This window comes from Haliotis asinina, chromosome 9 (assembly GCF_037392515.1).
Source record: "Haliotis asinina isolate JCU_RB_2024 chromosome 9, JCU_Hal_asi_v2, whole genome shotgun sequence".
NCBI lineage: Eukaryota > Metazoa > Mollusca > Gastropoda > Lepetellida > Haliotidae > Haliotis > Haliotis asinina.
This window is the reverse complement of record NC_090288.1, coordinates 711,339-725,013: the sequence shown is the minus strand read 5'-3', so window position 1 is coordinate 725,013 and position 13,675 is coordinate 711,339. Positions and strand designations below refer to the sequence as shown.

The window sequence follows — 13,675 nt, the reverse complement described above, 5'->3', positions numbered from 1 at the left end:
CCAACATCTATACAGCAAGTCTGACCAACATCTATACAGCAAGTCTGACCAACATCTATACAGCAAGTCTGACCAGCATCTATACAGCAAGTCTGACCAACATCTATACAGCAAGTCTGACCAACATCTATACAGCAAGTCCGACCAACATCTATACAGCAGGTCTGACCAGCATCTATACAGCAAATCTGACCAACATCTATACAGCAGGTCTGACCAACATCTATACAACAAGTCTGACCAACATCTATACAGCAAGTCTGACCAGCATCTATACAACAAGTCTGACCAACATCTATACCGCAGGTCTGACCAACATCTATACAGCAAGTCTGACCAACATCTATACAGCAAGTCTGACCAGCATCTATACAGCAGGTCTGACCAGCATCAATACAGCAAGTTTGACCAACATCTATACAGCAGGTCTGACCAACATCTATACAGCAGGTCTGACCAGCATCTATGCAGCAAGTCTGACCAGCATCTAGAGCAAGTCTGACCAGCATCTATACAGCAAGTCTGACCAGCATCTAGAGCAAGTCTGACCAGCATCTATACAGCAAGTATCTATACAGCAAGTCTGACCAGCATCTATACAGCAGGTCTGACCAGCATCTAGAGCAAGTCTGACCAACATCTATACAGCAAGTATCTATACAGCAAGTCTGACCAGCATCTATACAGCAGGTCTGACCAGCATCTAGAGCAAGTCTGACCAACATCTATACAGCAAGTCTGACCAACATCTATACAGCAAGTCTGACCAGCATCTATACAGCAAGTCTGACCAACATCTATACAGCAGGTCTGACCAACATCTATACAGCAGGTCTGACCAGCATCTATACAGCAGGTCTGACCAGCATCTAGAGCAAGTCTGACCAGCATCTATACAGCAAGTCTGACCAGCATCTAGAGCAAGTCTGACCAGCATCTATACAGCAAGTATCTATACAGCAAGTCTGACCAGCATCTATACAACAAGTCTGACCAACATCTATACAGCAAGTCTGACCAGCATCTATACAGCAGGTCTGACCAGCGTCTATACAGCAAGTCTGACCAACATCTATACAGCAGGTCTGACCAACATCTATACAGCAAGTCTGACCAACATCTATACAACAAGTCTGACCAACATCTATACAGCAAGTCTGACCAGCATCTATACAGCAGGTCTGACCAACATCTATACAGCAAGTCTGACCAGCATCTATACAGCAGGTCTGACCAGCATCTATACAGCAAGTCTGACCAGCATCTAGAGCAAGTCTGACCAGCATCTATACAGCAGGTCTGACCAGCATCTATCCAGTAAGTCTGACCAGCATCTATGCAGCAAGTCTGACCAGCATCTAGAGCAAGTCTGACCAGCATCTATACAGCAGGTCTGACTAGCATCTATACAGCAAGCACGGCGAGGAACAGTGTACGTTTTCGGTTCAGTGAGTAAAAATCGGAAAATCTCAGATTAATCCGCTTTTTCACACAAGTGTTTCGATTGAGAACTCAGCGAACTGAGAAAGGACACAATCAGTCTTTAAACTTGGAGTGAAAGACATGCAATTACTCAACAATAGTTTAATGACAAAATAGCATTAACGGAAACAAATCAACCCCAGCGTAGGTATACATTGTGATGTGACTTAACTCACGTGACTTGTCAAGTCAATCATCTCCTGTCAGTAGCCAATCAACGCAGAGCAATATCGAACGACGCTAACAGAGACACAGTTGCACATCTGTCAACACTTAAGTTCTCGCGTGTCTGTTTATCTGTGTGTCTGTCTCTCTCTCTTTTTCTCTGCCCGTGTGTCTTGTGTGCGTACGAAGTTTTTATATCTGTTAATTTGATCTTAATCCCCAGAGTGCTGTCTTAAACAGTCCAACTCCATGTTGTAACCATTCCGATAAAGTTCATTGAAACATTCATCATATTTCAGTAACAGAGCAGATCCCAGGACCAGATGTTCCATGCAACACTGGCGGGAACAGTTCCGGTGTTCCAGCTTTGGATTGGAGCATCCACAAGCACATCTCTTCACCCAGTTTGAGGTGAGTGTTACTGATGACGACAGACGCATACCATATATATTAAATCGCGAGTTGGCACGCTTGGCAAGTGGTATGACTATACCAACCCACACACAACACAAGGCCTGAGTAAAACTAACGAGGAGTTTAATGCACAGGCGTCACAAGATGATTTGTTACATAATCATTCGATAACGGTATGGGTACTATTATTACAGTGGTCAATCAGCTTTCAAAGAACATAAACATCAGACGTAGATTCGTTATACATACTACATTAATCACGACACATGTTCAAAAGTATACAACGCTATGTCTTTGTTAAATACTCTACAAATCAAGCCGGATGGCGTTTACACAATCTACATTGTACACAGTTACAAAACAGCAAGTATTCACGACGTAATGCAATAGATAAAATTTACAAGACAGCCACCCCTGATTTGTGACTACCATCCGTACTATATACCTATTCCAGCTATCGCAGATAATCGCGTTTACAGATAAAACTTACGATAATGCTGTTATTGTGAACTTCAGATTATGTCACATAGATGGACCATGGCATCGATAGCCAGTCTTGAGTATGCCACGAAGGTATACGTGGCACGCACGTGATTTGACCAGCGTGAACCACAAACAGCCGCAAAGACAGATACATGCATTCAGCCTCGACTCTGCTAGCATTAGAGATACTGGACACGGATTAAGTCCGATACTCGTTATCACTGTGACCCTTGACAGGATCAACATTGAGGATCGTGGTCAGTTGGTCTGTAAATTTCCAGTTTTCAATAAACCATACCGTTATAAAATATTGGTAAAACTTTGCTCAATTTTCCCGTGTTAATATATACATCACGTTCTGTTCCAGTTCCAGGGTGAGTTGGTCTGAGTTACAGTATGCGATGATTCGATAATACTTTAAATTGCTTCGAGTTATGCATAATATTCGAGACGCCAGCATTCGAATCATCGGGATTGGACTGTATGTCACAATAGTTATGTGGAGGATATTTGAGACAGAAGCATCAGTGATATGCACAATGACAGACAGGTCCCTGCCTTTTATTCCCTGAACATTTGACTTGACATGCCTTTGCAAGTGCGGTGCGGATGCCACCAGTGGGACAGATGCGTCAGCATGTTCACTAACACTTAATTGATCACTAATTGATCTTGACGTATAAAAACATGCTGTGGAAATAACAAATTTCGATGTTTGAATTACTAATTACTAACACACAACATATGATAATATTAATCTGCAAGCAATGCTGACTGTACCGATGTTCTTACTACTGACATATGTACGCTCGGATATGTTTCTAGTGGGGTTGGCCGACGGTGTACCTCTGTTGGCGCGCTGTTTCTGCCGTCTACCACGTCGCCGTGATCATCGTAACGGGGTTCTGTGACAGATACTCCTGGACGAGGACCGAGAAGGACAGCGTCAAGTGGTTCATCTACCTCACAAACTGGATGTTCTTCCTACTGACTTTGTCCACTCTCGTTCACCTCGCGGCGGTAGGCTACAGCCACGCTGTGCGGAAAGACATCATCAACGGTTTGTATGACTTGTAACACGCTTCCGTTAACCCTGTTAGGATACACGCGCTGGGTGTTGCCAAGCCCATGTACTCGGGATGACCCATGGGCAGGTGATCCATATATATCATCAGTTACACTGAAGATGAGTACTGTGTAAAGGTACTGAGGAACCTGTCAACCTCGAATTCTGTGTAAAGGTACTGAGGAACCTGTCAACCTCGAATACTGTGTAAACGCACTGAGGAACCCACTAATGTCTGTAACAGATTAGTAAATATAAATCATTACACGAGCAAGTGTGTCATACGACACGAGTTACGTTTAAATTGTGTTGCACACTCGCGAGTGTAATAATTGTACATGAGTGTATTCATGGTACGTGTGTGTAGTAAACACGGACCGCCCTGTTCATTAGTGACATTACAGTAGATGAAGTACAGTAACAATGGTTGCTAAGCAAATGTGACATGTGTACATGCAATATATATGACACTGGTTCTATTTCACCAATGGATAATAACATGGTTTACATCCGTAACAGATCAGTGACGTGTTGTACGTCTGTAACAGATCAGTAACATGGTTTACATCCGTAACAGATAAGCGACATCTTGTACATCTGTAACAGATCAGTAACATGTTGTACATCTGTAACAGATCAGTAACATGTCGCACATCTGTAACAGATCAGAAACATCTTGTACATCTGTAACAGATCAGTGACACTTTGTACATCTGTAACAGATCAGCGACATGTACATGTGTAACAGATGAGTAATGTGCTCTACGTCTGTAACAGATCAGTACCATGTTGTACGTCTGTAACAGATCAGTAACATGGTTTACATCCGCAACAGATCAGAAACATGTTGTACATCCGTAACAGATCAGAAACATGTTGGACATCTGTAACAGATCAGTAACATGTTGTACATCTGTAAAAGATCAGCGACATGTTGCACATCCGTAACAGATCAGTAACATGTCGCACATCTGTAACAGATCAGTAATATGTCGCACATCTACAACAGATCAGTAACATCTTGCACATCTGTAACAGATCAGTGACACTTTGTACATCTGTAACAGATCAGTGACATCTTGTACATGTGTAACAGATGAGTAATGTGCTCTACGTCTGTAACAGATCAGTACCATGTTGTACGTCTGTAACAGATCAGTAACATGGTTTACATCCGTAACAGATCAGCGACATGTTGTACATCTGTAACAGATCAGCGACATGTTGCACATCCGCAACAGATCAGCGACATGTCTCACATCTGTAGCAGATCAGTAACATGGTTTACATCCGTAACAGATCAGCGACATGTTGTACATCTGCAACAGATCAGTAGCATGTTGCACATCTGTAACAGATCAGTGACATGTTGTACATCTTTAACAGATCAGTGACACATTGCACATGTGTAACAGATCAGTAATATGCTGTACGTCTGTAACAGATCAGTAAGATGCTGTACGTCTGTAACAGATCAGTGACGTGTTTTACGTCTGTAACAGATCAGAAACATGTTGTACGTCTGTAACAGATCAGTGATGTGCTGCACGTCTGTATCAAATCAGTAACATGCAGTACGTCTGTAACAGATCAGTGACGTGTTTTACGTCTGTAATCGCTCTCAGGTGCCTTACATACATCAATTGTAATATAATCGCTTTCAGGTGCCTTACATACATCAACTGTAATATAATCGCTCTCAGGTGCCTTACATACATCAATTGTAATATAATCGCTCTCAGGTGCCTTACATACATCAATTGTAATATAATCGCGTTCAGGTGCCTTACATACATCAATTGTAATATAATCGCGTTCGGGTGCCTTACATACATCAATTGTAATATAATCGCTCTCAGGTGCCTTACATACATCAACTGTAATATAATCGCTCTCAGGTGCCTTACATACATCAACTGTAATATAATCGCTCTCAGGTGCCTTACATACATCAACTGTAATATAATCGCTCTCAGGTGCCTTACATACATCAACTGTAATATAATCGCTCTCAGGTGCCTTACATACATCAACTGTAATATAATCGCTCTCAGGTGCCTTACATACATCAATTGTAATATAATCGCGTTCAGGTGCCTTACATACATCAATTGTAATATAATCGCTCTCAGGTGCCTTACATACATCAATTGTAATATAATCGCGTTCAGGTGCCTTACATACATCAATTGTAATATAATCGCGTTCAGGTGCCTTACATACATCAATTGTAATATAATCGCGTTCAGGTGCCTTACATACATCAATTGTAATATAATCGCGTTCAGGTGCCTTACATACATCAATTGTAATATAATCGCTCTCAGGTGCCTTACATACATCAACTGTAATATAATCGCGTTCAGGTGCCTTACATACATCAATTGTAATATAATCGCTCTCATGTGCCTTACATACATCAACTGTAATATAATCGCTCTCAGGTGCCTTACATACATCAATTGTAATATAATCACGTTCAGGTGCTTTACATACATCAACTGTAATATAATCGCTCTCAGGTGCCTTACATACATCAACTGCAATATAATCGCTCTCAGGTGCCTTACATACATCAACTGTAATATAATCGCTCTCAGGTGCCTTACATACATCAACTGTAATATAATCGCTCTCAGGTGCCTTACATACATCAACTGTAATATAATCGCTCTCAGGTGCCTTACATACATCAACTGTAATATAATCGCTCTCAGGTGCCTTACATACATCAACTGTAATATAATCGCTCTCAGGTGCCTTACATACATCAACTGTAATATAATCGCTCTCAGGTGCCTTACATACATCAACTGTAATATAATCACGTTCAGGTGCCTTACATACATCAACTGTAATATAATCGCTCTCAGGTGCCTTACATACATCAACTGTAATATAATCGCTCTCAGGTGCCTTACATACATCAACTGTAATATAGTCGCTCTCAGGTGCCTTACATACATCAACTGTAATATAATCGCTCTCAGGTGCCTTACATACATCAATTGTAATATAATCGCGTTCAGGTGCCTTACATACATCAACTGTAATATAATCGCTCTCAGGTGCCTTACATACATCAATTGTAATATAATCGCGTTCAGGTGCCTTACATACATCAATTGTAATATAATCGCTCTCAGGTGCCTTACATACATCAATTGTAATATAATCGCTCTCAGGTGCCTTACATACATCAATTGTAATATAATCGCGTTCAGGTGCCTTACATACATCAATTGTAATATAATCGCGTTCAGGTGCCTTACATACATCAATTGTAATATAATCGCTCTCAGGTGCCTTACATACATCAACTATAATATAATCGCTCTCAGGTGCCTTACATACATCAATTGTAATATAATCGCGTTCAGGTGCCTTACATACATCAATTGTAATATAATCGCTCTCAGGTGCCTTACATACATCAATTGTAATATAATCGCTCTCAGGTGCCTTACATACATCAATTGTAATATAATCGCTCTCAGGTGCCTTACATACATCAACTGTAATATAATCACGTTCAGGTGCTTTACATACATCAACTGTAATATATCGCTCTCAGGTGCCTTACATACATCAACTGTAATATAATCGCTCTCAGGTGCCTTACATACATCAACTGTAATATAATCGCTCTCAGGTGCCTTACATACATCAACTGTAATATAATCGCTCTCAGGTGCCTTACATACATCAACTGTAATATAATCGCATTCAGGTGCCTTACATACATCAACTGTAATATAATCGCTCTCAGGTGCCTTACATACATCAACTGTAATATAATCGCTCTCAGGTGCCTTACATACATCAACTGTAATATAATCGCTCTCAGGTGCCTTACATACATCAACTGTAATATAATCGCTCTCAGGTGCCTTACATACATCAATTGTAATATAATCGCTCTCAGGTGCCTTACATACATCAATTGTAATATAATCGCTCTCAGGTGCCTTACATACATCAATTGTAATATAATCGCGTTCAGGTGCCTTACATACATCAATTGTAATATAATCGCTCTCAGGTGCCTTACATACATCAATTGTAATATAATCGCTCTCAGGTGCCTTACATACATCAACTGTAATATAATCGCTCTCAGGTGCCTTGCATACATCAATTGTAATATAATCGCGTTCAGGTGTATTACATACATGAATTGTAATATAATTGCGTTCAGGTGCCTTACATACATCAACTGTAATATAATCGCTCTCAGGTGCCTTACATACATCAACTGTAATATAATCGCGTTCAGGTACCTTACATACATCAATTGTAATATAATCGCTCTCAGGTGCCTTACATACATCAACTGTAATATAATCGCTCTCAGGTGCCTTACATACATCAATTGTAATATAATCACGTTCAGGTGCTCTACATACATCAACTGTAATATAATCGCTCTCAGGTGCCTTACATACATCAACTGTAATATAATCGCTCTCAGGTGCCTTACATACATCAACTGTAATATAATCGCTCTCAGGTGCCTTACATACATCAACTGTAATATAATCGCTCTCAGGTGCCTTACATACATCAACTGTAATATAATCGCTCTCAGGTGCCTTACATACATCAATTGTGATATAATCGCTCTCAGGTGCCTTACATACATCAACTGTAATATAATCGCTCTCAGGTGCCTTACATACATCAATTGTAATATAATCGCTCTCAGGTGCCTTACATACATCAACTGTAATACAATCACGTTCAGGTGCCTTACATACATCAACTGTAATATAATCGCTCTCAGGTGCCTTACATACATCAATTGTAATATAATCGCTCTCAGGTGCCGTACATACATCAATTGTAATATAATCGCGTTCAGGTGCCTTACATACATCAACTGTAATATAATCGCTCTCAGGTGGCTTACATACATCAATTGTAATATAATCGCTCTCAGGTGCCTTACATACATCAACTGTAATATAATCGCTCTCAGGTGCCTTACATACATCAATTGTAATATAATCGCGTTCAGGTGCCTTACATACATCAATTGTAATATAATCGCTCTCAGGTGCTTTACATACATCAATTGTAATATAATCGCTCTCAGGTGCCTTACATACATCAACTGTAATATAATCGCTCTCAGGTGCCTTACATACATCAACTGTAATATAATCGCTCTCAGGTGCCTTACATACATCAACTGTAATATAATCGCATTCAGGTGCCTTACATACATCAACTGTAATATAATCGCTCTCAGGTGCCTTACATACATCAACTGTAATATAATCGCTCTCAGGTGCCTTACATACATCAACTGTAATATAATCGCTCTCAGGTGCCTTACATACATCAATTGTAATATAATCGCTCTCAGGTGCCTTACATACATCAACTGTAATATAATCGCTCTCAGGTGCCTTACATACATCAATTGTAATATAGTCGCTCTCAGGTGCCTTACATACATCAATTGTAATATAATCGCTCTCAGGTGCCTTACATACATCAACTGTAATATAATCGCTCTCAGGTGCCTTACATACATCAATTGTAATATAATCGCTCTCAGGTGCCTTACATACATCAATTGTAATATAATCGCGTTCAGGTGCCTTACATACATCAATTCTAATAAAATCGCTCTCAGGTGCCTTACATACATCAATTGTAATATAATCGCTCTCAGGTGCCTTACATACATCAATTGTAATATAATCGCGTTCACGTGCCTTGCATACATCAATTGTAATATCATCGCGTTCAGGTGTATTACATACATGAATTGTAATATAATTGCGTTCAGGTGCCTTACATACATCAACTGTAATATAATCGCTCTCAGGTGCCTTACATACATCAACTGTAATATAATCGCGTTCAGGTGCCTTACATACATCAATTGTAATATAATCGCTCTCAGGTGCCTTACATACATCAACTGTAATATAATCGCTCTCAGGTGCCTTACATACATCAATTGTAATATAATCACGTTCAGGTGCTCTACATACATCAACTGTAATATAATCGCTCTCAGGTGCCTTACATACATCAATTGTAATATAATCGCTCTCAGGTGCCTTACATACATCAACTGTAATATAATCGCTCTCAGGTGCCTTACATACATCAATTGTAATATAATCACGTTCAGGTGCCTTACATACATCAACTGTAATATAATCACGTTCAGGTGCCTTACATACATCAACTGTAATATAATCGCTCTCAGGTGCCTTACATACATCAATTGTAATATAATCGCTCTCAGGTGCCGTACATACATCAATTGTAATATAATCGCTCTCAGGTGCCTTACATACATCAATTGTAATATAATCACGTTCAGGTGCTTTACATACATCAACTGTAATACATCGCTCTCAGGTGCCTTACATACATCAACTGTAATATAATCGCTCTCAGGTGCCTTACATACATCAACTGTAATATAATCGCTCTCAGGTGCCTTACATACATCAACTGTAATATAATCGCTCTCAGGTGCCGTACATACATCAATTGTAATATAATCGCTCTCAGGTGCCTTACATACATCAACTGTAATATAATCGCTCTCAGGTGCCTTACATACATCAATTGTAATATAATCGCTCTCAGGTGCCTTACATACATCAATTGTAATATAATCGCTCTCAGGTGCCTTACATACATCAATTGTAATATAATCGCTCTCAGGTGCCTTACATACATCAACTGTAATATAATCGCTCTCAGGTGCCTTACATACATCAATTGTAATATAATCGCTCTCAGGTGCCTTACATACATCAATTGTAATATAATCGCGTTCAGGTGCCTTACATACATCAATTGTAATATAATCGCTCTCAGGTGCCTTACATACATCAATTGTAATATAATCGCTCTCAGGTGCCTTACATACATCAATTCTAATATAATCGCGTTCACGTGCCTTACATACATCAATTGTCATATAATCGCGTTCAGGTGCCTTACATACATCAATTGTAATATAATCGCGTTCAGGTGCCTTACATACATCAATTGTAATATAATCGCTCTCAGGTGCCTTACATACATCAACTGTAATATAATCGCGTTCAGGTGCCTTACATACATCAATTGTAATATAATCGCTCTCAGGTGCCTTACATACATCAACTGTAATACAATCGCTCTCAGGTGCCTTACATACATCAATTGTACTATAATCACGTTCAGGTGCTTTACATACATCAACTGTAATATAATCGCTCTCAGGTGCCTTACATACATCAACTGCAATATAACCGCTCTCAGGTGCCTTACATACATCAACTGTAATATAATCGCTCTCAGGTGCCTTACATACATCAACTGTAATATAATCGCTCTCAGGTGCCTTACATACATCAACTGTAATATTATCGCTCTCAGGTGCCTTACATACATCAACTGTAATATAATCGCTCTCAGGTGCCTTACATACATCAACTGTAATATAATCGCTCTCAGGTGCCTTACATACATCAACTGTAATATAATCGCTCTCAGGTGCCTTACATACATCAACTGTAATATAATCGCTCGCAGGTGCCTTACATACATCAATTGTAATATAATCGCTCTCAGGTGCCTTACATACATCAACTGTAATATAATCGCTCTCAGGTGCCTTACATACATCAATTGTAATATAATCGCTCTCAGGTGCCTTACATACATCAGTTGTAATATAATCGCTCTCAGGTGCCTTACATACATCAATTGTAATATAATCGCTCTCAGGTGCCTTACATACATCAACTGTAATATAATCGCTCTCAGGTGCCTTACATACATCAATTGTAATATAATCGCTCTCAGGTGCCTTACATACATCAATTGTAATATAATCGCGTTCAGGTGCCTTACATACATCAATTGTAATATAATCGCTCTCAGGTGCCTTACATACATCAATTGTAATATAATCGCTCTCAGGTGCCTTACATACATCAATTGTAATATAATCGCGTTCAGGTGCCTTACATACATCAATTCTAATATAATCGCGTTCAGGTGCCTTACATACATCAATTGTAATATAATCGCGTTCAGGTGCCTTACATACATCAATTGTAATATAATCGCTCTCAGGTGCCTTACATACATCAACTGTAATATAATCGCTCTCAGGTGCCTTACATACATCAATTGTAATATAATCGCTCTCAGGTGCCTTACATACATCAACTGTAATATAATCGCTCTCAGCTGCCTTACATACATCAATTGTAATATAATCACGTTCAGGTGCTTTACATACATCAACTGTAATATAATCGCTCTCAGGTGCCTTACATACATCAACTGCAATATAACCGCTCTCAGGTGCCTTACATACATCAACTGTAATATAATCGCTCTCAGGTGCCTTACATACATCAACTGTAATATAATCGCTCTCAGGTGCCTTACATACATCAACTGTAATATAATCGCTCTCAGGTGCCTTACATACATCAACTGTAATATAATCGCTCTCAGGTGCCTTACATACATCAATTGTAATATAATCGCTCTCAGGTGCCTTACATACATCAACTGTAATATAATCGCTCTCAGGTGCCTTACATACATCAATTGTAATATAATCGCTCTCAGGTGCCTTACATACATCAATTGTAATATAATCGCTCTCAGGTGCCTTACATACATCAACTGTAATATAATCGCTCTCAGGTGCCTTACATACATCAATTGTAATATAATCGCTCTCAGGTGCCTTACATACATCAACTGTAATATAATCGCGTTCAGGTGCCATACATACATCAATTGTAATATAATCGCTCTCAGGTGCCTTACATACATCAATTGTAATATAATCGCTCTCAGGTGCCTTACATACATCAATTGCAATATAATCGCGTTCAGGTGCCTTACATATATCAATTGTAATATAATCGCGTTCAGGTGCCTTACATACATCAATTGTAATATAATCGCTCTCAGGTGCCTTACATACATCAACTGTAATATAATCGCGTTCAGGTGCCTTACATACATCAATTGTAATATAATCGCTCTCAGGTGCCTTACATACATCAACTGTAATATAATCGCTCTCAGGTGCCTTACATACATCAATTGTAATATAATCACGTTCAGGTGCTTTACATACATCAACTGTAATATAATCGCTCTCAGGTGCCTTACATACATCAACTGTAATATAATCGCTCTCAGGTGCCTTACATACATCAACTGTAATATAATCGCTCTCAGGTGCCTTACATACATCAACTGTAATATAATCGCTCTCAGGTGCCTTACATACATCAACTGTAATATAATCGCTCTCAGGTGCCTTACATACATCAACTGTAATATAATCGCTCTCAGGTGCCTTACATACATCAATTGTAATATAATCGCTCTCAGGTGCCTTACATACATCAACTGTAACATAATCGCTCTCAGGTGCCTTACATACATCAATTGTAATATGATCGCTCTCAGGTGCCTTACATACATCAATTGTAATATAATCGCTCTCAGGTGCCTTACATACATCAACTGTAATATAATCGCTCTCAGGTGCCTTACATACATCAACTGTAATATAATCGCTCTCAGGTGCCTTACATACATCAATTGTAATATAATCGCTCTCAGGTGCCTTACATACATCAATTGTAATATAATCGCGTTCACGTGCCTTACATACATCAATTGTAATATAATCGCTCTCAGGTGCCTTACATACATCAATTGTAATATAATCGCTCTCAGGTGCCTTACATACATCAATTGTAATATAATCCCGTTCACGTGCCTTACATACATCAATTGTAATATAATCGCGTTCAGGTGCCTTACATACATCAATTGTAATATAATCGCGTTCAGGTGCCTTACATACATCAATTGTAATATAATCGCTCTCAGGTGCCTTACATACATCAACTGTAATATAATCGCTCTCAGGTGCCTTACATACATCAACTGTAATATAATCGCTCTCAGGTGCCTTACATACATCAACTGTAATATAATCGCTCTCAGGTGCCTTACATACATCAACTGTAATATAATCGCTCTCAGGTGCCTTACATACATCAA

General features: G+C 39.2%; 1 protein-coding gene across 1 annotated transcript in view; it reads left to right on the top strand.

Moving 5' to 3' along the window:
* LOC137296675 (protein rolling stone-like) overlaps positions 1 to 13,675 on the top strand; it is an 83,205-nt gene that overhangs the window by 41,840 nt on the left and 27,690 nt on the right. The window contains exons 2-3 of the mRNA XM_067828495.1: positions 1,947 to 2,058; positions 3,370 to 3,604. Of these exons, the coding sequence (XP_067684596.1) occupies positions 1,947 to 2,058; positions 3,370 to 3,604 (347 nt within the window). The remainder of the gene's footprint in view (positions 1 to 1,946; positions 2,059 to 3,369; positions 3,605 to 13,675) is intronic.